This window comes from Heterodontus francisci, chromosome 3 (genome assembly GCF_036365525.1).
Source record: "Heterodontus francisci isolate sHetFra1 chromosome 3, sHetFra1.hap1, whole genome shotgun sequence".
Lineage (NCBI taxonomy): Eukaryota > Metazoa > Chordata > Chondrichthyes > Heterodontiformes > Heterodontidae > Heterodontus > Heterodontus francisci.
Window position 1 is genome coordinate 75,638,702 of NC_090373.1, and position 25,146 is coordinate 75,663,847.

Consider the following 25,146-nt stretch of genomic DNA (forward strand, 5'->3'; position numbering starts at 1 on the left):
AGTGTCGATTACAAAAAGACTAGATGCATGCATTGTAGTTTCAGCAATCTTGTGCATGTTCCTGGAAGAAATTTACAAATATTTCCAACCTATTTTACAGCAGTAGAGTTTGTTCCATTGCTTTTAGGAGTCTCTTACTGTCCTAATTGGGGGGAGGGGGAAGAGGGACAGGGAGTGAGTGAGGGAGCAGATGTTGATTCCTCAAAATGGCCTTTAAGTGAATTTTCAGATCAGGCTAAGGGCCAAATTAAGTGCCATTCCAGTTATTTTCCTCCATAACTTGCAAGTATGCAGCTACAGAAGAAAAGGAAAGGAGTATGGAGCTAACCACATGGTTCTGGCTTGCAAAGTAGCTCAAATCGCATTAGACTATTCAGAAGACACACAGAAATTATTATTGAGACTTTAGGTACATAATCACTAACGTAGTGAGATACATAAATGAGCAAGACGGAATTTGTTCCCACCTTTTATGTGTCAATGCCAGTGAAGTCAGAAACTGGCATCGACAGAACTGTGTGATCCTTTGTTTAAACTTTTTAAAGATCTTAAGATAACTTGTAATCAATGCTGTCAGCAAGAATGAGACCCATTAAAATAATTATTGCAAAAAAACTTCAGATTACCTTCGAGCAGCATTATGTAGGATTTCATCTTGTAGTCTTTTAGAACAAAAAGTTAATTAAGTTTATGTTGATGGAGTTGGGAAAAGTTACAAACCATTGTCCCCCTGGAATGGGAGTTTTTCCACACCATTCTAGTTTTTTCTTTTCATTGGTGGATTCTCTTTTGGGGATGGTGATGCATGATCTCTAATGGTTTGGATGAACATTGATAGGGTACTCATGGCCTAGTTTTGTTTAAAATTGAATAAGTTTTGGGAAATGGTGCTAAAATTTTGACTGATAACACATTTCTTAGTTGAAAGGAAACACAGCTTTGTATGTGTGGAATGTTTGAGTTCTTCACAGAATAGAATTGACTAGTTCGGCCACTTTTTCCGTGGGAGCAGAACTTTAGGGGGGAAAATAACATTTATCTATCCTTTTTTCTTTTCCTGGTTCAAAAACTATCTGGAGAAAGTTAGTTTGTTCTTTCCACTTTCATGTTGTGGCAATTGAATTAGCAAATTTGTGGAAGTTTACCCTTAGCAGTGTCAAAAACTGTTACTTTAATTATTTTACTATTTTTCGTTAAGTTTGATTCACCAGCTCAATATAAATGTGCTTCACATTTAGAGTTCCAGTTCTTGCAATGCTGTAATTTTTTAAAAACTCTTTTTTTTTGTGTTTTGAGTCCCAAGAAAATAGGAAGAATGTGTTATATTGATTACCATACAATGCTCATTGAAAACTATTTGATATGGTGCATCTGTGAGCTTTGCTCATTTTTGTTCATGTGACTCTTTGCAGATTAACTAGGGCTTGTAAATGCTTGGCTCCTCCCAAGGTCAGAAGAAACAGCAGGAAATTATTGGCTTTTTAAATAGTTTTCTTTGCAGGTTGTTTTGCATCTGTGACAGGTGTGTCACAGTCAAAACTTTTATATAAATGATAGAATTGTAGTTTGAAGGATTTGAAACAATCTCGTCTGTTTTCCCCATTAACCCCTTTCTGTAAACTTGAGGTAATCCAAAACTGCTGCCTGTGTCTTAACTCGCACCTAGTCTCGTTTCCCTATCACCCCTGTGCTTGCTGACCTACATTGGCTCCTAGTCAAGCAACGTGATGATTTTAAATTTTTTATCCTTATTTTCAAATCTCTCCATGGCCTCACCCCTCCCTATCTCTGTAATCTCCAGCCTCACAACCATCCATGATATCTGCACTCTAATTCTGGCCTCTTGGGCATCCCTGATTTTAATCACTCCACCATTGGTGGCTGCACCTTCAGTTGTCTAGGCCTCAAGATCTGGAATTCCCTCCATAAATCTTTTCACCTCTCCACCTCACCTTCTTCCTTTTAAGATGATCCTTAAAACCTACCTCTTCCTGACCAAGTTTTTGGTTACCAGACCTAATATCTCCTTTTGTGGCTTGGGGTCATGCTTTGTTTTGTAATCCTGTAAAGTGCCTTGGGACATTTTATTACGTTAAAGGGTTATATAAATATAAGTTGTTTTAACCCTGCAAATATTTCCTTATTCAATTCCCTTTTGAAATTAGCTATTCAATCTGCTTCCACCACCCTTTCAGACAATGCATTCCAGATCATCATAACTCATGTTTGAAAAAAAATCTCCATTCCTCATCTGCCCTCTGGCTCTTTTGCCAATCATCTTAAATCTATACTCTGGATTGACTTTTCTGCTGGAAGAAACAGTTTCTCACTATGCCCTGTCAGAATCCCTCAAACTTTTGTACAACTTTATTAAATCTCCCCTTAACCTTCTCCACTCTAAAGAGAACATTCTCAGCTTCGCTGATCTCTTCACATAACTCAGGGGTCCTCCATCCCTGGTACTGTTCTAGCATAACTCTTGCACCCTCCACAAGGCATTGGCAACCTTCCTAAACAACCTTATCAGCTTGTCCTGGCACAGTCATAGATTTTGTGCATAAACTCACAGATGTCTCTGTTTCTGCACCCCCTTTAAAATTGTATTATTTAGTTTATGTTGTCTCTCTTCATTCTTCCTTTTAAAAATGCATCACTTCACATTTCGCTGCATTAAATTTCATCTGCCATGTGTCTACCCATTTCAGCAGTCTGTCTGGGTCCTCCTGAAGTCTGATATGATCCTCCTACCTATTTGCTACATTTCTGAGCTCTCTATCATCATCAAACTTTGAAATAATGCGATGCATGCCCAGGTCATCAATATAAGTCATGAAGTGGTTTTAATGCTGGCCCCTGGGGGCACCACTGTATGCTTCCCAACAGTATGAAAAATAGGCATTCACCACTACTTTCTGCTCTCTGTCCCTTAACCAAGTTTGTATCCATGTTGCCACTGATCCCTTAAAGGCAAGGATAGGCTTCAGTTTTGCTAACAAGTCTATTATTTTTAGTACTCTATCAAATGCCTTTTGAAAGTCTAGATACACACCGTAAACTCATCTCTCCCTGTTACTTCAAAGAACATAATCAAGTTTGTCAGACAGGAGTTGCCTTCAACAAATCTGTACTGGTTATCATTTATCAACCCACGTTTTTTTCAACTGACAATTTTTTCCTGGACTACTGTTCCTAAAGGTTTTCCCACCACCAATGTTGGGCTAACTGGCCTGTAGTTACCAGGCTTATCCTCTTTTTTTGAATGAGTGTGTACCTTTTCCAACCCTCCAGTCCTTGTAGGTTACTGGCATATACAAGGAGCATTGAAAGATTGTAGCTAGAACCTCTGCTATTTCTACCCATACCTCCCTCAGCAACCTAGGATGCATCCCATCTGGTGACTTTTCTACTTTAAATGCTGCCAATCTTCTAAGTACATCATCTTTCTTTATAACCAATCCACTTTCTCTATTAATTCCTCCTTTATTGTGACACTGACAACATCCTCTTGTTTTGTAAGGATGGGTGCAAAGTACTCTTTTAATCACTCTGCCACCACAAGACTTTTTGGTCCCTAATTGGCTCCCTCCTTCATTTGACCATCCTTTTACTATTTATTTTTCATAGATGACTTTAGTGTTCCCTTTCATGTTAACCAGTTGTGAGCAAAACTGTTAAGTCTCAAGTCTTATTTAAGTAAAAGCCTCACACAAAATGTGCTCCATTATTAAGTAAAACGGTTCCTTTAATAACAGAAGTATGTTTCCTGCAGGTTCGATCTGTGGATGAGATGAATCATGACTTTCAAGCTCTTGCACTGGAGGGACGGGGAATGGGAGAAGTAAGTTGGCTAAAATGTGGAATGCTTGTGAACTCCAGGCTCAAATCTGAAAAGGATTTGTGCTTTATTTTCACCATACTAGTTACCTGTATGCACCAGTGAGGTGGAAAACAGAGTTAAGTGCCAGAGTCCCAGCTAAAATTCTGTATCTGTTCCATAGATTCAATGTTGAAGTATGCTTTTAAAAATTGCTTTGGAGCTTTGCGGAGACAAGTAGTGTACTTGTACATCACGTTTTAAAGTGATAATTAATCCTATAATTATCTGTCTTCACGAGATTATGTAATATAAAACAAGGAACTTGAAGGGAAGAATACAAGAATAACTTGTATTTATATGACCGCTTTCAGTAGAAAAACATACGGGGCACTTGAAGTGTAATCACCCAAAGAAGGAGATATTTGGTGGAGTGACTGAAAGTTTAGCAGAATAGGTGTGCTTTAAGGAGGATCTTAAGGGAGTGGAGAGAGGTGGAAAACTTTAGGGAGCAAATTCCAGAGTTCTTTTTCGCCCTTGAATGAAGAAAGGAACCAGATCAGGGAAACAACCAGACTGGGAGAAAGTGTAAGAATATTACTGAAGACAAGGGCATCCACGGTGACAGTGAGAGGGTGGTTGAGCAGGGCACCAGCTGCAGAAGTATCGTGGCGAATAGTGAGTCAAAGGCTCGACAGTTGGGAGTTTGAAGGTGCAGTTGTATATGACTTGGGAGAGTTTTTTCCAGGAATGGATGCAGAAGGAAGTAGTGTTGAAAGAGAGTTTTTTTTTCTTTTCTTTTTGGGCCTCCTTATCTCGAGAGACAATGGATACGCGCCTGGAGGTGGTCAGTGGTTTGTGAAGCAGCGCCTGGAGTGGCTATAAAGGCCAATTCTGGAGTGACAGGCTCTTCCACAGGTGCTGCAGAGAAATTTGTTTGTTGGGGCTGTTGCACAGTTGGCCCTCCCCTTGCGCCTCTGTCTTTTTTCCTGCCAACTACTAAGTCTCTTCGACTCGCCACAATTTAGCCCTGTCTTTATGGCTGCCCGCCAGAAAGAGAGTAAGGTCGGTGATATTGGTGGTGAGTGATACATGTGAAGTGGTTGGTGATCTCCTTTTCAGTAATTAAGACAATGGGAGTTGAGAGGTCGAGGGAGTTGCTGTGAATATGGGTAGGCAGGTTTATATTGAAGTGGTAGTTAAGGGAGGAGGGACGAGAGGGTAAGGCGAAGTGAGAAGAAATGGAAATCAGAGCAAAAATAGGACACTGTTCTTTAAAGACTGTGTGTAGGGCCAAGGTGAGAATTGATAGGATAAAGCAATGTGCACAAGAAGTGTACAGGAGCAGAGAAAATTAAGCCAGTGTTGAAATAAGACCAGTATTGGTGGTATTGAAGATTAAGTGGTAATTGTTAGAAAGAATCTGAGGTTTATGCAGTCTTTAGCAGCCCATTCATTTATTTCCTCACTCCAACCATCAGGGAACACGTAATCTTAAGAATTCAAATGTTAGCGAATCGTCATTTGTTATCAACAAACCAGCTAGGAAAAGAAAGAAATAATGTTTGTTTCAATAATCTTGCATGCACTTGCTTCTTTTACCTTGCTGCATCACTTTTTAGTCCTTCTCTGCATAACAAATTAAGTATAAAAAAAAATTATATCTCCTGTTATGTTAATGTATTCCTATGACAGTACCTAATTGTATTGTGTGTTTTTGTTGGGGGTGGAAGGAAGCAACTATAAAGCTGCCATTCAGAAAATATACTGCAAAATTTCAGGAAGATTTAATTTACATTCAGTTTTTTTCACTGTTCCATTTTTTTGGAGTTCACTTAAATTCACTTTGCTAGGAAAATTCATCATTTTGTAGAACCTCAGTTATTGACATCTCGTCATTGAAGAGTATTCATAACTTTCAAGCATCTGAGCACTGAAATAATTATGATTCTAATAGCTTTGCAGTCCATTAGTAATTGAACCGTGATGTTTACTTGTGTCAGAGGGGAACAGATAACTAACGTGGCTTGTTGTGACCATACGGAATGCTGAAATAACATTGGGCCAGGGCTCCTCTCCCTCTACCTCATGGGATGGTATGGAACTTCTGAGGGCAATAGCTGCGAGGTTCCACTGTAAAAGTCCTGTAACATGTGAGTCTTTATCATAAAATAAAATCCGTGGCACTATTCAAAGGAAAGCATTGGAGTTCTGCCAGTGCCCTGGTCAATATTGATCATCTGGTCATTTATTTCATTGCTGTTTGTGCTTGCTATTCACAAATTGGGTGCTGCATTTCACGCATTGCAACAGTGACTACACTTCAGAAGTATTTAATTGGTGGTAAAGAACTTTGAAACACCCTGAGGTTGTGAAAGGCAATATATAAATGCAAGTCTGTCTTTGCTGGAGGAATCGGTAAGCTCTTGGAATATTTACTCAGTTGTATCCCACAGTCTTTCCTTGTTTAAATTAATGTGGGAATGGCCTGGGAAATCATCCCTTCTACATCTTTCTGCTCTAAGAAATCATCTAGATCAGATGACCATTAATTTTCTTTTATTATAGAGCCTCATTCTGGGTTATGCCCTTCACTTTTTCTCCTATTTGCATGCACACCATAAAAAGGATAATTTGTTGCACTGCATTGGTTGTTTATTCCAGGTTTATACTGCACTGCAGCCTCCGAACTTTGCTGAGCACATAGATTTTGTGTTTAAATTTAGTAAGGTGAATGTGGTTTGTGAGTAGGCTTCAGAGTCTTTGGGAACTTCCAATTCTCTTCTAACATTAGTTGCAATTTTGTGCAATCTTCAGACTCAACAATTTGAACACCGGTTAGAGACGCAAGTGCTCTGGTCACTTAACAGGAACTGATATTGGATCAATTTATTGCACCATTCAGCTTTACTTTTAACATACTCCAAACATTCACCTCTGGTGTCACTTCAGTGCTGACCCAAATCAATGCTGATACCAAGATTGAACAGGAAAAAATGTATCAACATCTCTTTTATTTTCCATGATGACTAAAATAGCTTCCAGTGCTGCAGCTTCTGCTGTTGTTATTTCAGCGTGGTGTTTGTCATCTGATTGATTTAGCATTGTCTCTTACTGTGACATCCAATGGTGACCTGTGTAGTCCAAGGTCCTGGCCCCAGCTCTACTATTGATTTTGAGTGGGCAGAGCAGCTTATCATTCTGAGAGAGATAAGCTTTTTTAGTTCCATCTATACCGCTGGTGGGTACTTTTGTAATCCACATTTCTATCTCTTCAGAAGGAGGGGTAGAGATTTGCCCACCAAGAGCACCCTCAGGTCAAGACATTTGAACCACAGTATTTCTTTGCTCTTGATTGAATATAATTCTTCAAATTGCCTCCTAGCTCTGAGCCCAATTACCTGAAGCACTGTTGTCAGTAAATATGGACCCAAGAGGTCAGGCTTATCTTCCACCAACCTGTCCTGGCACAAAGGGCTTTATAGGGGTCTCTAGCAACAGAAGAGGCCCTAAGATTTTACCTGACAATGCAACTTCCTTCCATTGAATGTAAGTACAGTTGATCATCTTGCACAGAGTTCACTTTGTATGCAGGTAGAGCATAAGGTTTTCACTAATCCAGGCAATTTGTCATCTGACAGAAGGAAAATGGTCCACACTTCAGAAAGGATGTGAGGGTCCTTGAAAGGGTGCAGAGGAGATTTACCAGAATGGTTCCAGGGATGGAGGATTTTAGTTACAAGGTTAGGTTGGAAAAGCTGGGTTTGTTCTCCTTAGAACAAAGGAGATTGAGGGGATATTTAATAGAAGTGTACAAGATTATGACAGGTAAGTTAGACAAGGAAAAGCTGTTCCCATTATCTAATGGTACAAAGACTAGTGGACACCGATTGAAAGTTTTGGGCAAAAGATGCAGGGGGAATATGAGGAAGGACTTTTTTTACACAGCAGATGGTAATGACCAGGAACTCGCTGCCCACAAGGTTGGTGGAAGTGGAGACAATCAATGACTTCAAGAGGAAATTGGATAGTTACCTGAGAGAAATAGACTTGCAGGGCGATGGGGATCGAACCGGGGAGTGGGACTGGCAGCATAACTCTGTGGAGAGCAGGCATGGACTCAATGGGCCAAATGGCCTCCTTCTGTGCTGTAAATGAAGCTATGACTCAAAGATGAACTTACTCTGTTAGTGCAATGTTCTTAGCATTGGGACAGACTTTCCACTTGTTATCTGTACAGCTTGTATGTTTTCTCTAAACTTGATTTTGATCTAACAATGCAGAGTAAATGAGTGCTTCAGCACTATGGTGGTTCAAGCTGGCAAAAGATGTGAATTCTGAGTCCCTACCTCCAGTTGAGTGCACTTCTTCAGAATACATTTATTTATGCTTGCAGATTGAAGGATTAAGAAAGTATATAAGATTATCTACTAAAAGTTTGGCCTTCCTCATTCTTCGAAAAGCATTCAGCATCCGTACAGCCAGCAGTCTACCTATCCTTCATTTCTCTTTCTGTACGTAGGTTTTGATGCTGTATTTTTGGGATCTGAATGCTGCCTCCGTCAATTCAAGAACAGTGGTGCATCCAGAACAAAGCCTTACATAAGGTAAAATGTTGAAAGGTTATCTGACCTTTGGACCACGCACAGATATCTTGAAGGGAGAATATCCCTGAATCTTTCCCATTAGAGAAAATCTTAGTAAGGTGGAGTGAAACCTTATTGAGATGCAACGTTAGATATCCTATTCTGCAAACTTAACTTGGATTTTTTCATGATTGAGTGAATACCTCCCTTGTAAATACCATAGAAAGGTCTATTCATATTGCACCATTACATTTTAATAGTCACCACTGCCACATATGTTGCACCAGGTAAAACTCTGAAGTATAATTACATACTATTGTTAAAAGGGTAAAGTTTTCTCTGTCTTTGTTTGTGTGTGTGTGGCTTTGTTTGTGTGTGTGTGTGGCTTTGTTTGTGTGTGTGTGTGGCTTTGTTTGTGTGTGTGTGTGGCTTTGTTTGTGTGTGTGTGTGTGGCTTTGTTTGTGTGTGTGTGTGTGTGTGGCTTTGTTTGTGTGTGTGTGTGTGGCTTTGTTTGTGTGTGTGTGTGTGGCTTTGTTTGTGTGTGTGTGTGTGTGTGTGGCTTTGTTTGTGTGTGTGTGTGTGTGGCTTTGTGTGTGTGGCTTTGTGTGTGTGGCTTTGTGTGTGTGGCTTTGTGTGTGTGGCTTTGTGTGTGTGGGTGGCTTTGTGTGTGTGGGTGGCTTTGTGTGTGTGGGTGGCTTTGTGTGTGTGGGTGGCTTTGTGTGTGTGGGTGGCTTTGTGTGTGTGGGTGGCTTTGTGTGTGTGGGTGGCTTTGTGTGTGTGGGTGGCTTTGTGTGTGTGGGTGGCTTTGTGTGTGTGGGTGGCTTTGTGTGTGTGGGTGGCTTTGTGTGTGTGGGTGGCTTTGTGTGTGTGGGTGGCTTTGTGTGTGTGGGTGGCTTTGTGTGTGTGGGTGGCTTTGTGTGTGTGGGTGGCTTTGTGTGTGTGGGTGGCTTTGTGTGTGTGGGTGGCTTTGTGTGTGTGGGTGGCTTTGTGTGTGTGGGTGGCTTTGTGTGTGTGTGGGTGGCTTTGTGTGTGTGTGGGTGGCTTTGTGTGTGTGGGTGGCTTTGTGTGTGTGGGTGGCTTTGTGTGTGTGGGTGGCTTTGTGTGTGTGGGTGGCTTTGTGTGTGTGGGTGGCTTTGTGTGTGTGGGTGGCTTTGTGTGTGTGGGTGGCTTTGTGTGTGTGGGTGGCTTTGTGTGTGTGGGTGGCTTTGTGTGTGTGGGTGGCTTTGTGTGTGTGGGTGGCTTTGTGTGTGTGGGTGGCTTTGTGTGTGTGGGTGGCTGTGTGTGTGTGGGTGGCTGTGTGTGTGTGGGTGGCTGTGTGTGTGTGGGTGGCTGTGTGTGTGTGGGTGGCTGTGTGTGTGTGGGTGGCTGTGTGTGTGTGGGTGGCTGTGTGTGTGTGGGTGGCTGTGTGTGTGTGGGTGGCTGTGTGTGTGTGGGTGGCTGTGTGTGTGTGGGTGGCTGTGTGTGTGTGGGTGGCTTTGTGTGTGTGGGTGGCTGTGTGTGTGTGGGTGGCTTTGTGTGTGTGGGTGGCTTTGTGTGTGTGGGTGGCTTTGTGTGTGTGGGTGGCTTTGTGTGGGTGGGTGGCTTTGTGTGGGTGGGTGGCTTTGTGTGTGTGTGTGTGGCTTTGTGTGTGTGTGTGTTGTGGTGTGTGTGTGGCTGTGTGTGTGTGTGGGTGGCTTTGTGTGTGTGTGTGTTGTGTGCTTGTGGTTTGGTGTGTGGGTGCTTTGTGTGTGTGTGGGTTGCTTTGGTGTGTGTGTGGTGTGGGTGGCTTTGTGTGTGTGTGGTTGGCTTTGTGTGTGTGTGGGTGGCTTTGTGTGTGTGGGTGGGTGGCTTTGTGTGGGTGGGTGGCTTTGTGTGGGTGGGTGGCTTTGTGTGGGTGGGTGGCTTTGTGTGGGTGGGTTGGCTTTGTGTGTGTGGTGTGCGTGGGTGGCTTTGTGTGTGTGGGTGTGGTGGGTGGCTTTGTGTGTGTGGGTGGGTGGGTGGCTTTGTGTGTGGTGGGTGGGTGGCTTTGTGTGTGTGTGGGTGGTGGTTGTGTGTGTGTGGCTGTGGTGTGTGTGGGTGGCTTTGTGTGTGTGTGGTGGCGTTGTGTGTGTGTGTGGCTTTGTGTGTGTTGTTGTGGCTTTGTGTGTGTGTGCTTTGTGTGTGTGTGGCTTTGTGTGTGTGTGGCTTTGTGTGTGTGTGGCTTTGTGTGTGTGTGGCTTTTGTGTGTTGTGTGGTTGTGTGTGTGTGTGTGTGGCTTTGTGTGTGTGTGTGTGTGTGTGTGTGTGTGTGTTGTGTGTGTGTGTGTGTGTGGCTTTGTGTGTGTGCTTGTGTGTGTGGCTGTGTGTGTGTGTGTGTGTGGTCTTTGTGTGTGTGTGTGTGTGTGTGGCTTTGTGTGTGTGTGTTGTGTGTGTGTGGCTTTGTGTGTGTGTGTGTGGCTTTGTGTGTTGTGTGTGTGTGTTGGCTTTGTGTGTGTGTGTGTGGCTTTGTGTGTGTGTGTGTGTGCTTTGTGTGTTGTGTGTGGGGCTTTGTGTGTGTGTGTGTGTGTGTGTGTGTGGCTTTGTGTGTGTGTGTGTGTGTGTGTTGTGGCTTTGTGTGTGTGTGTGTGGCTTTGTGTGTGTGTGTGTGTGTGTGGCTTTGTGTGTGTGTGTGTGTGTGTGGCTTTGTGTGTGTGTGTGTGGCTTTGTGTGTGTGTGTGTGTGTGTGGCTTTGTGTGTGTGTGTGTGTGTGTGTGGCTTTGTGTGTGTGGTGTGTGTGTGTGTGTGTGGCTTTGTGTGTTGTGTGGTGTGTTGTGTGTGTGTGTGTGTGTGTGTGTGTTGTGTGTGTGCTTTGTGTGTGTGTGTGTGCTTGTGTGCTTTGTGTGGCTTTGTGTGTGTGTGTGTTGTGTGTGTGTGGCTTTGTGTGTGTGTGTGTGTGTGTGTGTGGCTTTGTGTGTGTGTGTGTGTGTGTGGTTGGGGCTTTGTGTGTGTGTGTGGCTTTGTGTGTGTGTGTGTGTGTTGTGGCTTTGTGTGTGTGTGTGTGTGTGTGTGGCTTTGTGTGTGTGTGGCTTTGTGTGTGTGTGGCTTGGTGTGTGTGTGTGGCTTTGTGTGTGTGTGTGGCTTTGTGTGTGTGTGTGGCTTTGTGTGTGTGTGTGGCTTTGTGTGTGTGTGTGGCTTTGTGTGTGTGTGTGGCTTTGTGTGTGTGTGTGGCTTTGTGTGTGTGTGTGTGTGTGTGTGTGGCTTTGTGTGTGTGTGTGTGGCTTTGTGTGTGTGTGTGTGGCTTTGTGTGTGTGTGTGTGGCTTTGTGTGTGTGTGTGTGGCTTTGTGTGTGTGTGTGTGGCTTTGTGTGTGTGTGTGTGGCTTTGTGTGTGTGTGTGTGGCTTTGTGTGTGTGTGTGTGGCTTTGTGTGTGTGTGTGTGGCTTTGTGTGTGTGTGTGTGGCTTTGTGTGTGTGTGTGTGGCTTTGTGTGTGTGTGTGTGGCTTTGTGTGTGTGTGTGTGGCTTTGTGTGTGTGTGTGTGGCTTTGTGTGTGTGTGTGTGTGTGTGGCTTTGTGTGTGTGTGTGTGTGTGTGTGGCTTTGTGTGTGTGTGTGTGTGTGTGTGGCTTTGTGTGTGTGTGTGTGTGTGTGGCTTTGTGTGTGTGTGTGTGGCTTTGTGTGTGTGTGTGTGTGTGTGGCTTTGTGTGTGTGTGTGTGTGTGTGTGGCTTTGTGTGTGTGTGTGTGTGGCTTTGTGTGTGTGTGTGTGGCTTTGTGTGTGTGTGTGTGTGTGTGTGTGGCTTTGTGTGTGTGGCTTTGTGTGTGTGTGGCTTTGTGTGTGTGTGGCTTTGTGTGTGTGTGGCTTTGTGTGTGTGTGGCTTTGTGTGTGTGTGGCTTTGTGTGTGTGTGGCTTTGTGTGTGTGTGGCTTTGTGTGTGTGTGGCTTTGTGTGTGTGTGGCTTTGTGTGTGTGTGGCTTTGTGTGTGTGTGGCTTTGTGTGTGTGGCTTTGTGTGTGTGTGGCTTTGTGTGTGTGTGGCTTTGTGTGTGTGTGGCTTTGTGTGTGTGTGGCTTTGTGTGTGTGTGGCTTTGTGTGTGTGTGTGTGGCTTTGTGTGTGTGTGTGTGGCTTTGTGTGTGTGTGTGTGGCTTTGTGTGTGTGTGTGTGTGTGTGTGTGGCTTTGTGTGTGTGTGTGTGGCTTTGTGTGTGTGTGTGTGGCTTTGTGGGTGGGTGTGTGGCTTTGTGTGTGTGGGTGGGTGGGTGGCTTTGTGTGTGTGGGTGGGTGGGTGGCTTTGTGTGTGTGTGGGTGGGTGGCTTTGTGTGTGTGTGGGTGGGTGGCTTTGTGTGTGTGTGGGTGGGTGGCTTTGTGTGTGTGTGTGGGTGGGTGGCTTTGTGTGTGTGTGTGGGTGGGTGGCTTTGTGTGTGTGTGTGGGTGGGTGGCTTTGTGTGTGTGTGTGGGTGTGTGGCTTTGTGTGTGTGTGTGTGGCTTTGTGTGTGTGTGTGTGGCTTTGTGTGTGTGTGTGTGGCTTTGTGTGTGTGTGTGTGGCTTTGTGTGTGTGTGTGTGGCTTTGTGTGTGTGTGTGTGGCTTTGTGTGTGGGTGGGTGGCTTTGTGTGTGTGTGTGTGGCTTTGTGTGTGGGTGGGTGGCTTTGTGTGTGTGTGGGTGGGTGGGTGGCTTTGTGTGTGTGTGTGTGGGTGGGTGGCTTTGTGTGTGTGTGGGTGGGTGGGTGGCTTTGTGTGTGTGGGTGGGTGGGTGGCTTTGTGTGTGTGTGGGTGGGTGGCTTTGTGTGTGTGTGGGTGGGTGGCTTTGTGTGTGTGTGTGTGTGGGTGGCTTTGTGTGTGTGTGTGTGGGTGGCTTTGTGTGTGTGTGTGTGGGTGGCTTTGTGTGTGTGTGTGTGGGTGGCTTTGTGTGTGTGTGTGTGGGTGGCTTTGTGTGTGTGTGTGTGGGTGGCTTTGTGTGTGTGTGTGTGGCTTTGTGTGTGTGTGTGTGGCTTTGTGTGTGTGTGTGTGGCTTTGTGTGTGTGTGTGTGTGTGTGTGTGGCTTTGTGTGTGTGTGTGTGTGTGTGTGTGGCTTTGTGTGTGTGTGTGTGTGGCTTTGTGTGTGTGTGTGTGTGTGTGGCTTTGTGTGTGTGTGTGTGTGTGTGTGTGGCTTTGTGTGTGTGTGTGTGTGGCTTTGTGTGTGTGTGTGTGTGGCTTTGTGTGTGTGTGTGTGGCTTTGTGTGTGTGTGTGTGGCTTTGTGTGTGTGTGTGTGGCTTTGTGTGTGTGTGTGTGGCTTTGTGTGTGTGTGTGTGGCTTTGTGTGTGTGTGTGTGGCTTTGTGTGTGTGTGTGTGTGGCTTTGTGTGTGTGTGTGTGTGGCTTTGTGTGTGTGTGTGTGTGGCTTTGTGTGTGTGTGTGTGTGGCTTTGTGTGTGTGTGTGTGGCTTTGTGTGTGTGTGTGTGTGGCTTTGTGTGTGTGTGTGTGTGTGGCTTTGTGTGTGTGTGTGTGTGGCTTTGTGTGTGTGTGTGTGTGTGGCTTTGTGTGTGTGTGTGTGGCTTTGTGTGTGTGTGTGTGGCTTTGTGTGTGTGGGTGGGTGGGTGGCTTTGTGTGTGTGGGTGGGTGGGTGGCTTTGTGTGTGTGTGGGTGGGTGGCTTTGTGTGTGTGTGGGTGGGTGGCTTTGTGTGTGTGTGGGTGGGTGGCTTTGTGTGTGTGTGTGGGTGGGTGGCTTTGTGTGTGTGTGTGGGTGGGTGGCTTTGTGTGTGTGGGTGGGTGGCTTTGTGTGTGTGTGGGTGGGTGGCTTTGTGTGTGTGTGGGTGGGTGGCTTTGTGTGTGTGTGTGTGGGTGGCTTTGTGTGTGTGTGTGTGGGTGGCTTTGTGTGTGTGTGTGTGGGTGGCTTTGTGTGTGTGTGTGTGGGTGGCTTTGTGTGTGTGTGTGTGGGTGGCTTTGTGTGTGTGTGTGTGGGTGGCTTTGTGTGTGTGTGTGTGGGTGGCTTTGTGTGTGTGTGTGTGGGTGGCTTTGTGTGTGTGGGTGGGTGGGTGGCTTTGTGTGTGTGGGTGGGTGGGTGGCTTTGTGTGTGTGTGGGTGGGTGGCTTTGTGTGTGGCTTTGTGTGTGTGTGTGTGGCTTTGTGTGTGTGTGTGTGGCTTTGTGTGTGTGTGTGTGGCTTTGTGTGTGTGTGTGTGGCTTTGTGTGTGTGTGTGTGGCTTTGTGTGTGGGTGGGTGGCTTTGTGTGTGTGTGTGGGTGGGTGGCTTTGTGTGTGTGTGGGTGGGTGGGTGGCTTTGTGTGTGGGTGGGTGGGTGGCTTTGTGTGTGTGTGGGTGGGTGGCTTTGTGTGTGTGTGGGTGGGTGGCTTTGTGTGTGTGTGGGTGGGTGGCTTTGTGTGTGTGTGGGTGGGTGGCTTTGTGTGTGTGTGTGTGGGTGGCTTTGTGTGTGTGTGTGTGGGTGGCTTTGTGTGTGTGTGTGTGGGTGGCTTTGTGTGTGTGTGTGTGGGTGGCTTTGTGTGTGTGTGTGTGGGTGGCTTTGTGTGTGTGTGTGTGGGTGGCTTTGTGTGTGTGTGTGTGGGTGGCTTTGTGTGTGTGTGTGTGGGTGGCTTTGTGTGTGTGTGTGTGGGTGGCTTTGTGTGTGTGTGTGTGGGTGGCTTTGTGTGTGTGTGTGTGGGTGGCTTTGTGTGTGTGTGTGTGTGTGTGGCTTTGTGTGTGTGTGTGTGTGTGGCTTTGTGTGTGTGTGTGTGTGTGGCTTTGTGTGTGTGTGTGTGTGTGGCTTTGTGTGTGTGTGTGTGTGTGGCTTTGTGTGTGTGTGTGTGTGTGGCTTTGTGTGTGTGTGTGTGTGGCTTTGTGTGTGTGTGTGTGTGGCTTTGTGTGTGTGTGTGTGTGGCTTTGTGTGTGTGTGTGTGTGGCTTTGTGTGTGTGTGTGTGTGGCTTTGTGTGTGTGTGTGTGGCTTTGTGTGTGTGTGTGTGGCTTTGTGTGTGTGTGTGTGGCTTTGTGTGTGTGTGTGTGGCTTTGTGTGTGTGTGTGTGGCTTTGTGTGTGTGTGTGTGTGTGTGGCTTTGTGTGTGTGTGTGTGTGTGGCTTTGTGTGTGTGTGTGGCTTTGTGTGTGTGTGTGTGTCTTTGTGTGTGTGTGTGTGTGTGTGTGGCTTTGTGTGTGTGGCTTTGTGTGTGTGGCTTTGTGTGTGTGGCTTTGTGTGTGTGGCTTTGTGTGTGTGTGTGTGTGTGGCTTTGTGTGTGTGTGTGTGTGGCTTTGTGTGTGTGTGTGTGTGGCTTTGTGTGTGTGTGTGTGTGGCTTTGTGTGTGTGTGTGTGTGGCTTTGTGTGTGTGTGTGTGTGGCTTTGTGTGTGTGTGTGTGGCTTTGTGTGTGTGTGTGTGGCTTTGTGTGTGTGTGTGTGGCTTTGTGTGTGTGTGTGTGGCTTTGTGTGTGTGTGTGTGGCTTTGTGTGTGTGTGTGTGGCTTTGTGTGTGTGTGTGTGTGTGTGGCTTTGTGTGTGTGTGTGTGTGTGGCTTTGTGTGTGTGTGTGGCTTTGTGTGTGTGTGTGTGTCTTTGTGTGTGTGTGTGTGTGTGTGTGGCTTTGTGTGTGTGGCTTTGTGTGTGTGGCTTTGTGTGTGTGGCTTTGTGTGTGTGGCTTTGTGTGTGTGGCTTTGTGTGTGTGTGTGTGTGTGTGTGTGGGTGGCTTTGTGTGTGTGTGTGTGTGTGTGTGTGTGTGGGTGGCTTTGTGTGTGTGTGTGTGTGGGTGGCTTTGTGTGTGTGTGTGTGTGGGTGGCTTTGTGTGTGTGTGTGTGTGTGTGGCTTTGTGTGTGTGGCTTTGTGTGTGTGTGTGTGTGTGTGTGGCTTTGTGTGTGTGTGTGTGTGTGTGTGGCTTTGTGTGTGTGTGTGTGTGTGTGGCTTTGTGTGTGTGTGTGTGTGTGTGTGTGGCTTTGTGTGTGTGTGTGTGTGGCTTTGTGTGTGTGTGTGTGTGGCTTTGTGTGTGTGTGTGTGTGGCTTTGTGTGTGTGTGTGTGTGGCTTTGTGTGTGTGTGTGTGTGGCTTTGTGTGTGTGTGTGGGTGGCTTTGTGTGTGTGTGTGGGTGGCTTTGTGTGTGTGTGTGGGTGGCTTTGTGTGTGTGTGTGGGTGGCTTTGTGTGTGTGTGTGGGTGGCTTTGTGTGTGTGTGTGGGTGGCTTTGTGTGTGTGTGTGGGTGGCTTTGTGTGTGTGTGTGGGTGGCTTTGTGTGTGTGTGTGGGTGGCTTTGTGTGTGTGTGGGTGGCTTTGTGTGTGTGTGTGTGGGTGGCTTTGTGTGTGTGTGTGTGGGTGGCTTTGTGTGTGTGTGTGTGGGTGGCTTTGTGTGTGTGTGTGTGGGTGGCTTTGTGTGTGTGTGTGTGGGTGGCTTTGTGTGTGTGTGTGTGGGTGGCTTTGTGTGTGTGTGTGTGTGGGTGGCTTTGTGTGTGTGTGGGTGGCTTTGTGTGTGTGTGTGGGTGGCTTTGTGTGTGTGTGTGTGTGTGGGTGGCTTTGTGTGTGTGTGTGTGTGTGGGTGGCTTTGTGTGTGTGTGTGTGTGTGTGGGTGGCTTTGTGTGTGTGTGTGTGGGTGGCTTTGTGTGTGTGTGTGTGTGGGTGGCTTTGTGTGTGTGTGTGTGGGTGGCTTTGTGTGTGTGTGTGGGTGGCTTTGTGTGTGTGTGTGTGTGTGGGTGGCTTTGTGTGTGTGTGGGTGGCTTTGTGTGTGTGTGTGTGTGTGTGGGTGGCTTTGTGTGTGTGTGTGTGTGTGGGTGGCTTTGTGTGTGTGTGTGTGGGTGGCTTTGTGTGTGTGTGTGTGGGTGGCTTTGTGTGTGTGTGTGTGTGGGTGGCTTTGTGTGTGTGTGTGTGTGGGTGGCTTTGTGTGTGTGTGTGGGTGGCTTTGTGTGTGTGTGTGGGTGGCTTTGTGTGTGTGTGTGGGTGGCTTTGTGTGTGTGTGTGTGGGTGGCTTTGTGTGTGTGTGTGTGGGTGGCTTTGTGTGTGTGTGTGTGGGTGGCTTTGTGTGTGTGTGTGTGTGGGTGGCTTTGTGTGTGTGTGTGTGTGGGTGGCTTTGTGTGTGTGTGTGTGTGGGTGGCTTTGTGTGTGTGTGTGTGTGTGGGTGGCTTTGTGTGTGTGTGTGTGGCTTTGTGTGTGTGTGTGTGTGTGTGTGGCTTTGTGTGTGTGTGTGTGTGTGTGGCTTTGTGTGTGTGTGGGTGGCTGTGTGTGTGTGTGTGTGGGTGGCTTTGTGTGTGTGTGTGGGTGGCTTTGTGTGTGTGTGTGGGTGGCTTTGTGTGTGTGTGTGTGTGTGGCTTTGTGTGTGTGTGTGTGTGTGGCTTTGTGTGTGTGTGTGTGTGTGGCTTTGTGTGTGTGTGTGTATGTGTGTGGCTTTGTGTGTGTGTGGCTTTGTGTGTGGGTGGCTTTGTGTGTGGGTGGCTTTGTGTGTGGGTGGCTTTGTGTGTGGGTGGCTTTGTGTGTGTGTGTGTGTGGGTGGCTTTGTGTGTGTGTGTGTGGGTGGCTTTGTGTGTGTGTGTGTGTGGGTGGCTTTGTGTGTGTGTGTGTGTGGGTGGCTTTGTGTGTGTGTGTGTGTGTGGGTGGCTTTGTGTGTGTGTGTGTGTGTGGCTTTGTGTGTGTGTGTGTGTGTGTGGCTTTGTGTGTGTGTGGCTTTGTGTGTGTGTGGCTTTGTGTGTGTGTGGCTTTGTGTGTGTGTGGCTTTGTGTGTGTGTGGCTTTGTGTGTGTGTGGCTTTGTGTGTGTGTGTGTGGCTTTGTGTGTGTGTGTGTGTGTGTGGCTTTGTGTGTGTGTGTGTGTGGCTTTGTGTGTGTGTGTGTGTGGCTTTGTGTGTGTGTGTGTGTGGCTTTGTGTGTGTGTGTGTGTGTGTGGCTTTGTGTGTGTGTGTGTGTGGCTTTGTGTGTGTGTGTGTGTGGCTTTGTGTGTGTGTGTGTGTGTGGCTTTGTGTGTGTGTGTGTGTGGCTTTGTGTGTGTGTGTGTGTGGCTTTGTGTGTGTGGCTTTGTGTGTGTGGCTTTGTGTGTGTGGCTTTGTGTGTGTGGCTTTGTGTGTGTGGCTTTGTGTGGGTGGCTTTGTGTGTGGGTGGCTTTGTGTGTGTGTGTGTGTGGGTGGCTTTGTGTGTGGGTGGCTTTGTGTGTGTGTGTGTGTGGGTGGCTTTGTGTGTGGGTGGCTTTGTGTGTGGGTGGCTTTGTGTGTGGGTGGCTTTGTGTGTGGGTGGCTTTGTGTGTGGGTGGCTTTGTGTGTGGGTGGCTTTGTGTGTGGGTGGCTTTGTGTGTGGGTGGCTTTGTGTGTGTGTGGCTTTGTGTGTGTGTGGCTTTGTGTGTGTGTGGCTTTGTGTGTGTGTGGCTTTGTGTGTGTGTGGCTTTGTGTGTGTGTGGCTTTGTGTGTGTGTGTGTGTGTGGCTTTGTGTGTGTGTGTGTGTGTGGCTTTGTGTGTGTGTGTGTGTGTGGCTTTGTGTGTGTGTGTGTGGCTTTGTGTGTGGCTTTGTGTGTGTGTGGCTTTGTGTGTGTGTGGCTTTGTGTGTGTGTGGCTTTGTGTGTGTGTGGCTTTGTGTGTGTGTGGCTTTGTGTGTGTGTGGCTTTGTGTGGGTGTGGCTTTGTGTGGGTGTGGCTTTGTGTGGGTGTGGCTTTGTGTGTGTGTGTGTGGGTGGCTTTGTGTGTGTGTGTGTGGGTGGCTTTGTGTGTGTGTGTGGGTGGCTTTGTGTGTGGGTGGCTTTGTGTGTGGGTGGCTTTGTGTGTGGGTGGCTTTGTGTGTGGGTGGCTTTGTGTGTGGGTGGCTTTGTGTGTGGGTGGCTTTGTGTGTGGGTGGCTTTGTGTGTGGGTGGCTTTGTGTGTGGGTGGCTTTGTGTGTGGGTGGCTTTGTGTGTGGGTGGCTTTGTGTGTGGGTGGCTTTGTGTGTGGGTGGCTTTGTGTGTGGGTGGCTTTGTGTGTGGGTGGCTTTGTGTGTGGGTGGCTTTGTGTGTGGGTGGCTTTGTGTGTGGGTGGCTTGTGTGTGGGTGGCTTTGTGTGTGTGTGTGGGTGGCTTTGTGTGTGTGTGTGTGTGGCTTTGTGTGTGTGTGTGGCTTTGTGTGTGTGTGTGGCTTTGTGTGTGTGTGTGGCTTTGTGTGTGTGTGTGTGTGTGGCTTTGTGTGTGTGTGTGGCTTTGTGTGTGTGTGTGGCTTTGTGTGTGTGTGTGGCTTTGTGTGTGTGTGTGGCTTTGTGTGTGTGTGTGTGTGTGGCTTTGTGTGTGTGTGTGTGTGTGGCTTTGTGTGTGTGTGTGTGTGTGGCTTTGTGTGTGTGTGTGTGGCTTTGTGTGTGTGTGTGTGGCTTTGTGTGTGTGTGTGTGGCTTTGTGTGTGTGTGTGTGGCTTTGTGTGTGTGTGTGTGGCTTTGTGTGTGTGTGTGTGGCTTTGTGTGGCTTTGTGTGTGTGTGTGTGTGTGGCTTTGTGTGTGTGTGGCTTTGTGTGTGTGTGGCTTTGTGTGTGTGTGGCTTTGTGTGTGTGTGTGTGGCTTTGTGTGGCTTTGTGTGTGTGTGGGTGGCTTTGTGTGGCTTTGTGTGTGTGTGTGTGGGTGGCTTTGTGTGGCTTTGTGTGGCTTTGTGTGTGTGTGTGGCTTTGTGTGTGTGTGTGGCTTTGTGTGTGTGTGTGGCTTTGTGTGTGTGTGTGGCTTTGTGTGGCTTTGTGTGTGTGTGTGGCTTTGTGTGGCTTTGTGTGTGTGTGGCTTTGTGTGGCTTTGTGTGTGTGTGTGTGGGTGGCTTTGTGTGTGTGTGTGTGGGTGGCTTTGTGTGTGTGTGTGTGGGTGGCTTTGTGTGTGTGTGTGTGGGTGGCTTTGTGTGTGTGTGTGTGGGTGGCTTTGTGTGTGTGTGTGTGGGTGGCTTTGTGTGTGTGTGTGTGGGTGGCTTTGTGTGTGTGTGTGTGGGTGGCTTTGTGTGTGTGTGTGTGGGTGGCTTTGTGTGTGTGTGTGTGGGTGGCTTTGTGTGTGTGTGTGTGGGTGGCTTTGTGTGTGTGTGTGTGGGTGGCTTTGTGTGTGTGTGTGTGGGTGGCTTTGTGTGTGTGTGTGTGTGGTGGCTTTGTGTGTGTGTGTGTGTGGCTTTGTGTGTGTGTGTGTGGGGTGGCTTTGTGTGTGTGTGTGTGTGGCTTTGTGTGTGTGTGTGTGGGTGGCTTTGTGTGTGTGTGTGTGGGTGCTTTGTGTGTGTGTGTGTGTGGCTTTGTGTGTGTGTGTGTGGGTGGCTTTGTGTGTGGGTGGCTTTGTGTGTGTGTGGCTTTGTGTGTGTGTGGCTTTGTGTGTGTGTGTGGGTGGCTTTGTGTGTGTGTGTGTGGGTGGCTTTGTGTGTGTGTGTGTGGGTGGCTTTGTGTGTGTGTGTGTGGGTGGCTTTGTGTGTGTGTGTGTGGGTGGCTCTGTGTGTGTGTGTGTGGGTGGCTCTGTGTGTGTGTGTGTGGGTGGCTTTGTGTGTGTGTGTGTGGGTGGCTTTGTGTGTGTGTGTGGGTGGCTTTGTGTGTGTGTGTGGGTGGCTTTGTGTGTGTGTGTGTGGGTGGCTTTGCGTGTGTGTGTGTGTGGGTGGCTGTGTGTGTGTGTGTGTGTGTGGGTGGCTGTGTGTGTGTGTGTGTGTGGGTGGCTGTGTGTGTGTGTGTGTGGGTGGCTGTGTGTGTGTGTGTGTGGGTGGGTGGCTGTGTGTGTGGGTGGCTTTGTGTGTGTGTGTGTGTGGGTGGCTTTGTGTGTGTGTGTGTGTGGGTGGCTGTGTGTGTGTGTGTGTGTGTGGGTGGCTGTGTGTGTGTGTGTGTGTGTGGGTGGCTGTGTGTGTGTGGGTGGCTGTGTGTGTGTGGGTGGCTTTGTGTGTGTGTGGGTGGCTTTGTGTGTGTGTGGGTGGCTTTGTGTGTGTGTGGGTGGCTTTGTGTGTGTGTGGGTGGCTTTTGTGTGTGTGTGTGTGGGTGGCTTTGTGTGTGTGTGGGTGGCTTTGTGTGTGTGTGTGTGTGTGGGTGGCTTTGTGTGTGTGTGTGTGTGTGGGTGGCTTTGTGTGTGTGTGTGTGTGTGTGGGTGGCTTTGTGTGTGTGTGTGTGTGGGTGGCTTTGTGTGTGTGGGTGGCTTTGTGTGTGTGTGGGTGGCTTTGTGTGTGTGGGTGTGTGGGTGGCTTTGTGTGTGTGTGTGTGTGGGTGGCTTTGTGTGTGTGTGTGTGGGTGGCTTTGTGTGTGGGTGGCTTTGTGTGTGTGTGTGTGTGGGGGTGGCTTTGTGTGTGTGTGTGTGTGGGTGGCTTTGTGTGTGTGTGTGTGGGTGGCTTTGTGTGTGTGTGTGTGGGTGGCTTTGTGTGTGTGTGTGTGGGTGGCTTTGTGTGTGTGTGTGGGTGGCTTTGTGTGTGTGTGTGTGGGTGGCTTTGTGTGTGTGTGTGTGTGGGTGGATTTGTGTGTGTGTGTGTGTGTGTGGCTTTGTGTGTGTGTGTGGGTGGCTTTGTGTGTGTGTGTGTGGGTGGCTTTGTGTGTGTGTGTGTGTGGGTGGCTTTGTGTGTGTGTGTGTGTGGGTGGCTTTGTGTGTGTGTGTGTGTGGGTGGCTTTGTGTGTGTGTGTGTGTGGGTGGCTTTGTGTGTGTGTGTGGGTGGCTTTGTGTGTGTGTGGGTGGCTTTGTGTGTGTGTGGGTGGCTTTGTGTGTGTGTGGCTTTGTGTGTGTGTGTGTGTGGGTGGCTGTGTGTGTGTGTGTGGGTGGCTTTGTGTGTGTGTGTGGGTGGCTTTGTGTGTGTGTGTGGGTGGCTTTGTGTGTGTGTGGGGGTGGCTTTGTGTGTGTGTGTGGGTGGCTTTGTGTGTGTGTGTGTGGGTGGCTTTGTGTGTGTGTGTGGGGGTGGCTTTGTGTGTGTGTGTGGGGGTGGCTTTGTGTGTGTGTGTGGGGGTGGCTTTGTGTGTGTGTGTGGGGGTGGCTTTGTGTGTGTGTGTGGGGGTGGCTTTGTGTGTGTGGTTGTGGGTGGCTTTGTGTGTGTGGGTGGGGGTGGCTTTGTGTGTGTGGGTGTGGGGTGGCTTTGTGTGTGTGGGTGGGGGTGGCTTTGTGTGTGTGGGTGGGGGTGGCTTTGTTTGTGTGTGTGTGTGTGTGGGTGGCTTTGTTTGTGTGTGTCTCTCTCTCTCTGTCTCTGTCTCTCTCTCTCTGCGTCTCTCTCTCTCTCTGTCTCTCTCTCTCTCTCCTGTCTCTTTCTCTCTGTCTCTCTGTCTCTCTGTCTCTTTCTCTCTGTCTCTCTGTCTCTCTGTCTCTCTCTCTCTGCGTGTCTCTCTCTCTCTGCGTGTCTCTCTCTCTCTGCGTGTCTCTCTCTCTCTGCGTGTCTCTCTCTCTCTGCGTGTCTCTCTCTCTCTGCGTGCCTCCTCCGTGTCTCTCTCTCTCTGCGTGTCTCTCTCTCTCTGCTGTCTCTCTCTCTCTGCGTGTCTCTCTCTCTCTGCGTGTCTCTCTCTCTCTGCGTGTCTCTCTCTCTCTGCGTGTCTCTCTCTCTCTGCGTGTCTCTCTCTCTCTGCGTGTCTCTCTCTCTCTGCGTGTCTCTCTCTCTCTGCGTGTCTCTCTCTCTCTGCGTGTCTCTCTCTCTCTGCGTGTCTCTCTCTCTCTGCGTGTCTCTCTCTCTCTGCGTGTCTCTCTCTCTCTGCGTGTCTCTCTCTCTCTGCGTGTCTCTCTCTCTCTGCGTGTCTCTCTCTCTCTGCGTGTCTCTCTCTCTCTGCGTGTCTCTCTCTCTCTGCGTGTCTCTCTCTCTCTGCGTGTCTCTCTCTCTCTGCGTGTCTCTCTCTCTCTGCGTGTCTCTCTCTCTCTGCGTGTCTCTCTCTCTCTGCGTGTCTCTCTCTCTCTGCGTGTCTCTCTCTCTCTGCGTGTCTCTCTCTCTCTGCGTGTCTCTCTCTCTCTGCGTGTCTCTCTCTCTCTGCGTGTCTCTCTCTCTCTGCGTGTCTCTCTCTCTCTGCGTGTCCTCTCTCTCTCTGCGTGTCTCTCTCTCTCTGCGTGTCTCTCTCTCTCTGCGTGTCTCTCTCTCTCTGCGTGTCTCTCTCTCTCTGCGTGTCTCTCTCTCTCTGCGTGTCTCTCTCTCTCTGCGTGTCTCTCTCTCTCTGCGTGTCTCTCTCTCTCTGCGTGTCTCTCTCTCTCTGCGTGTCTCTCTCTCTCTGCGTGTCTCTCTCTCTCTGCGTGTCTCTCTCTCTCTGCGTGTCTCTCTCTCTCTGCGTGTCTCTCTCTCTCTGCGTGTCTCTCTCTCTCTGCGTGTCTCTCTCTCTCTGCGTGTCTCTCTCTCTCTGCGTGTCTCTCTCTCTCTGCGTGTCTCTCTCTCTCTGCGTGTCTCTCCTCTCTCTGCGTGTCTCTCTCTCTCTGCGTGTCTCTCTCTCTCTGCGTGTCTCTCTCTCTCTGCGTGTCTCTCTCTCTCTGCGTGTCTCTCTCTCTCTGCGTGTCTCTCTCTCTCTGCGTGTCTCTCTCTCTCTGCGTGTCTCTCTCTCTCTGCGTGTCTCTCTCTCTCTGCGTGTCTCTCTCTCTCTGCGTGTCTCTCTCTCTCTGCGTGTCTCTCTCTCTCTGCGTGTCTCTCTCTCTCTGCGTGTCTCTCTCTCTCTGCGTGTCTCTCTCTCTCTGCGTGTCTCTCTCTCTCTGCGTGTCTCTCTCTCTCTGCGTGTCTCTCTCTCTCTGCGTGTCTCTCTCTCTCTGCGTGTCTCTCTCTCTCTGCGTGTCTCTCTCTCTCTGCGTGTCTCTCTCTCTCTGCGTGTCTCTCTCTCTCTGCGTGTCTCTCTCTCTCTGCGTGTCTCTCTCTCTCTGCGTGTCTCTCTCTCTCTGCGTGTCTCTCTCTCTCTGCGTGTCTCTCTCTCTCTGCGTGTCTCTCTCTCTCTGCGTGTCTCTCTCTCTCTGCGTGTCTCTCTCTCTCTGCGTGTCTCTCTCTCTCTGCGTGTCTCTCTCTCTCTGCGTGTCTCTCTCTCTCTGCGTGTCTCTCTCTCTCTGCGTGTCTCTCTCTCTCTGCGTGTCTCTCTCTCTCTGCGTGTCTCTCTCTCTCTGCGTGTCTCTCTCTCTCTGCGTGTCTCTCTCTCTCTGCGTGTCTCTCTCTCTCTGCGTGTCTCTCTCTCTCTGCGTGTCTCTCTCTCTCTGCGTGTCTCTCTCTCTCTGCGTGTCTCTCTCTCTCTGCGTGTCTCTCTCTCTCTGCGTGTCTCTCTCTCTCTGCGTGTCTCTCTCTCTCTGCGTGTCTCTCTCTCTCTGCGTGTCTCTCTCTCTCTGCGTGTCTCTCTCTCTCTGCGTGTCTCTCTCTCTCTGCGTGTCTCTCTCTCTCTGCGTGTCTCCCTCTCTCTGCGTGTCTCTCTCTCTCTGCGTGTCTCTCTCTCTCTGCGTGTCTCTCTCTCTCTGCGTGTCTCTCTCTCTGCGTGTCTCTCTCTCTCTGCGTGTCTCTCTCTCTCTGCGTGTCTCTCTCTCTCTGCGTGTCTCTCTCTCTCTGCGTGTCTCCTCTCTCTCTGCGTGTCTCCTCTCTCTCTGCGTGTCTCCTCTCTCTGCGTGTCTCCCTCTCTCTGCGTGTCTCCCTCTCTCTGCGTGTCTCCCTCTCTCTGCGTGTCTCCCTCTCTCTGCGTGTCTCCCTCTCTCTGCGTGTCTCCCTCTCTCTGCGTGTCTCCCTCTCTCTGCGTGTCTCCCTCTCTCTGCGTGTCTCCCTCTCTCTGCGTGTCTCCCTCTCTCTGCGTGTCTCCCTCTCTCTGCGTGTCTCCCTCTCTCTGCGTGTCTCCCTCTCTCTGCGTGTCTCCCTCTCTCTGCGTGTCTCCCTCTCTCTGCGTGTCTCCCTCTCTCTGCGTGTCTCCCTCTCTCTGCGTGTCTCCCTCTCTCTGCGTGTCTCCCTCTCTCTGCGTGTCTCCCTCTCTCTGCGTGTCTCCCTCTCTCTGCGTGTCTCCCTCTCTCTGCGTGTCTCCCTCTCTCTGCGTGTCTCCCTCTCTCTGCGTGTCTCCCTCTCTCT

At 48.7% G+C, this 25,146-nt stretch overlaps 1 protein-coding gene across 12 annotated transcripts in view; it reads left to right on the forward strand.

Annotated features, from left to right (window-relative positions):
• The window catches only part of LOC137357234 (pumilio homolog 2), a 172,436-nt gene that overhangs the window by 13,407 nt on the left and 133,883 nt on the right, over positions 1 to 25,146 (forward strand). For 9 of the 12 annotated variants that reach the window (XM_068023412.1, XM_068023431.1, XM_068023422.1 and 6 more), the window contains exon 3: positions 3,770 to 3,838. The exons of 1 other annotated variant lie outside the window; for it this stretch is intronic. In XM_068023412.1, the coding sequence (XP_067879513.1) occupies positions 3,770 to 3,838 (69 nt within the window). Of the gene's footprint in view, positions 1 to 3,769; positions 3,839 to 7,218; positions 7,364 to 8,336; positions 8,422 to 25,146 lie in introns of those variants that run through there. 2 more of the 12 variants (XM_068023482.1, XM_068023489.1) reach the window with 2 other exon arrangements.